The 4304-nt window shown below is 33.3% G+C and overlaps 1 protein-coding gene across 1 annotated transcript; it reads right to left on the bottom strand.

Moving 5' to 3' along the window:
* Positions 1-1837: 1837 nt before the first annotated feature.
* LOC132116518 (olfactory receptor 8G17-like) lies at positions 1838-2779 on the bottom strand. The gene is made up of 2 exons (XM_059525403.1): positions 2434-2779; positions 1838-2304 (listed from the first exon to the last, which is right to left on the bottom strand). The coding sequence occupies exons 1-2, from the start codon at positions 2777-2779 to the stop codon at positions 1838-1840; spliced, it is 813 nt and encodes a 270-aa protein (XP_059381386.1).
* Positions 2780-4304: the final 1525 nt, after the last annotated feature.

Raw genomic sequence — 4304 nt, forward strand, 5'->3', positions numbered from 1 at the left:
CTTTGTGAAAGGCAGTGAATCAACATGGTGAATGTAGTATGTCCACTTTACATTGATACCCACATTCATATTATAAAAAAAACATGCTTTTTTTAAGCGTCACAAAAAATTACTTATTAAATAAGTACCAATACAGGAATATTTGATTTCCCAGTACAGGGCAAAGATGTTTTTTTGTCGATACTGAATTTGAATGGTAACAACCTATGTCTTATTGTAACTGAATGTATTGATTATTAAATGCATGAGTTTGAAAAAAAAAAAGATGTATACATTTAATAAGGTAAAAATAAACAATTAAGGGGTTCAAATATTGACCTATAATGTACATCTGACACAGATCACTGCACAGAATAAATCACAAAAATATGCAGTGATTTTCATAGAATAGGTGTACGATTCCTTTTATCTTTGTGGACCTTCTGAAGGGGATACCCCAGATTGAAGATTTTACTTTTTGCTATGCAAGGTAAATTATTGATAATGCATAAATTGCACAAATTGCTTTGTAAAGATACAAGATTAGGGTCATGACTTTGCTTGTTTAACAATTCCCCCCACAGCACTGTAAAGGACACACAACCAAAACAACATTCATCCACAAGATGCATGCAGTTTTATTTTTGAAGCGTAAGAAGGCCAAAAGTTACATAGTGTAATTTTAGCCAATAAGAATATGTTTTTGTTTGCAATGATCATCTCAGCATTTTACATTTGAAACATTTACAGTACAGACCAAAAGTTTGGACACACCTTCTCATTCAAAGAGTTTTCTTTATTTTCATGACTATGAAAATTGTAGAGTCACACTGAAGGCATCAAGGGCTATTTGACCAAGAAGGAGAGTGATGGGGTGCTGCGTCAGATGACCTGGCCTCCACAGTCACCGGACCTGAAACCAATCGAGATGGTTTAGGGGTGAGCTGGACCGCAGACTGAAGGCAAAAGGGCCAACAAGTGCTAATCATCTCTCGGGGAACTCCTTCAAGACTGTTGGAAAAACATTTCAGGTGACTACCTCTTGAATCTCATCAAGAGAATGCCAAGAGTGTGCAAAGCAGTAATCAAAGCAAAAGGTGGCTACTTTGAAGAACCTTGAATATAACATATTTTCAGTTGTTTCACACTTTTTTGTTATGTATATAATTCCACATGTGTTAATTCATAGTTTTGATGCCTTCAGTGTGACTCTACAATTTTCATAGTCATGAAAATAAAGAAAACTCTTTGAATGAGAAGGTGTGTCCAAACTTTTGGTCTGTACTGTATGTAATTACTAAGTTACTGACATTGTTCTCCCATTAACCTTTTCGACTTGTTACGACAATGGAGAAATTCAGAAGATACAAAGTCCTTGAAACAGATCATTAAAGATGTTGCAATGCATTGCTGTAAAAGGCTGAAGAAAGGCTTCATAATGAATACTACTTGTTACTTGAATACTAGATGTTAGACTAGTATAGTGAGACCATTTTAGACCGATAAATATGAAGGAAAATATACATATATGCTAGGGGAATGTGAGGGCAAACGAAGATGGTCTGAATCAATATAGCTTTTTTTATATATAGTTTTGCTTACATGTTTCTGTATACATAAATGTATACATTTGAAAATTGAAATTAAGTCATTTAAAAATGAAATGTATACCAGTCAACTGAACTATATCAATTGAAAATGAACTATATATCAGTCATTGTATTGTATAAACAAACTGTATAAAAAGAAAAAAAAAAGAAAAATAATTTTAGAATATTCAGTATCACACATGGAAAAACGTTTAAAAAGTAAAAATAAACCAATAAAACATTATTCTTATAAAATAATTGCAAAGAAATTACAAAGAAATTACTTTTTTTCTCCACCAAAAGGTAGCCATTTTTTGTCTTATCTCTTTGGTTTGTAAACCATATACTAAGGGATTTAATCCTGGTGGTACAATGTGAAACATTATACTGGCTAGTTTCCTGCTGTCAGAGTATTCAGGGAAACGATGGAGAAACGTCATGATAGCACCAGAAAAAAACATGACTAAATAAACAGCTAAATGTGTACTGCAGGTTTTTATAGCTTTGCTGTTCAGTGCTTGGCTTTTGCTACTTTTGCATACAGCAGCAATCTTGACATATGTTAAAAATATAGATACCGATGAAAAGCAGAGTACAGCCACAGTGTAAATAATTCCATACACATTATTTATGACAACACTTTCACAGGACAGTTTAAACAGTGAGGCATTGTCACAGAAAGGGTTTTCAATTTTAGATCTGCAGTGAGATAACCTCACAGTGAGTCCTAACATAATTGTCACCAAAAGTATTGCCAGCCCCCAGGCTGATGCTGATAGTTTAATAACCATTTTATTGGTCATTATAGCTGTGTATCGCAGTGGGTTACATATAGCCACATATCTGTCAAAGGCCATGATTATCAGCACATAGTGACATGCAGCTATGAATACATGTACAAAATATGCTTGAATAACACACTCCACGTATGTGATATAGCGCTCTGAGGTTTCCTTTAAAATGTCTTGCATTAAACGTGGCAAAATGACAGTAGTCCCTAATATATCATTCAACGGCAAGTTACAGAACAGAAAGTGCATAGGATGATGTAGATTCTTCTCTGTTGAGATCAGAACTATAAGTCCAATGTTGGATATTATTGTAAAGATATAAGCCAAGAGAAGCAGGACAAAAACTGGATATGAAGATTGAGGTGTAACTTTCAGTCCCTCTAAGAGGAGAATGCTGTGTCTAAGGGTCAGGTTGTCCATTGTCAGCTCTTCATAAAACCTAAGGAGAGAAACAACCAGATCTAGCATTTCATGAATAGAACATAAATAAACAAAATAGTAAACTAAATAAAACAAAGATCCTATAAAATGGTGGCTGTCAAAAAAAAAAAAAAAAAAAATTAATAAATAAATTTATACACTTACTCTAGAAGTGTTCCACTATTACGAGTGTAATAGATTTATTGATAAGTGGATGTCAGGTTGTCGTGGACAAAATAGGTATGTTCAAGGTAATATAAACCTTAACTAATCAAAAAGTATAACATACTTTTCTGAAGAATAATTTACTTGCCCTCTCCTTAAATACATGGTTCAAAGGTGCTGCTGTGATGCTATAATAATCCCAAAGGTTTCACCTACCTGGAACAATGTTATTGCTGGCAGTTATCACTAGAGACACCCCCCCCACCCCTAGCCCCATCAAAAAATAAATAAAATAATAATAATAATAATAATAAATACAAATAAGAATAAACTGTTATTTATTTTATGTACGTTTTAACAGTGTTTTAGATGACATGGACTTAATCAATGACACACTCCTATTTGAAGTTTTAAACATCCAACAATTCATTTTTTATTTAATCTTGATAATGCAAATTACCTTAATACTTAAGCCTAGGTTGTACTATATGCACTTCTGCATTTTGAAATTGTCCTTATTAACTTGTATCTACTATATATGTTTGTTAAGTAGCCAATATTACCAGCCTGCCAGATGACTTTTTATTTTAAACTGACTAATATATTAAGAAACAAAATAAAATTTTTGCAATGCATTTATTTTACAATGTATGCTCTACATCGTGACATTTAGTTTCAGTCATATAATAGTCATCTGTATTGACTAGTTTTCATTTCAGTTTTATTCAGATGAACACCAGAAGATTTTATTTGACTAAATATACAGTTGATTTAGTCAACTAAAATTTAACCAGTTTAGTTAAACTGTAGTTCATTAATGAAGCATTCATATTAATATCTAGTTAAACCATTAATATGAATGATATTAAGGTTTGAACATCCAATGCAGACACATATTTAACTGTTGTGACATAATGTCCGTATTTATTAGCTTATAAAGAAACAAGAACATGGTCTTCTTTCAATAATAAAAAAAAAATATTATAACAACTAAAATACATCAACTATGTTTATTCTTTCAAGCAAACATATGTCAGGATATTCACAAGAGGCAGAGGTAAGTGAATTCAAAGCACAGTGTTTATTTATTTAGTCAAGTGCAAGCTGAATAGTTGGGGTTTCAGGTGTGGGCTAAGTGCAGATAACTGGGTGTGGGGTTGAAGGCAGGGGAGTACTTCTGTTGCAGAAATGTCAATGCCACACAGTCACAGATTGCTAATACTCTTTTTCTTTCAGACGCGGAAGCTATCGAGCCATTTTGGGGGGAAACACAGGAGACTAGAGGGATCGTTGGATCTCAGGTAGCAGTAGAATGCTCAGGAGTCCTAGGGGCAGTAGAACAATGACACAGGTTAGTGTT

This window comes from Carassius carassius, chromosome 36 (genome assembly GCF_963082965.1).
Source record: "Carassius carassius chromosome 36, fCarCar2.1, whole genome shotgun sequence".
Classification (NCBI taxonomy): Eukaryota; Metazoa; Chordata; class Actinopteri; order Cypriniformes; family Cyprinidae; genus Carassius; species Carassius carassius.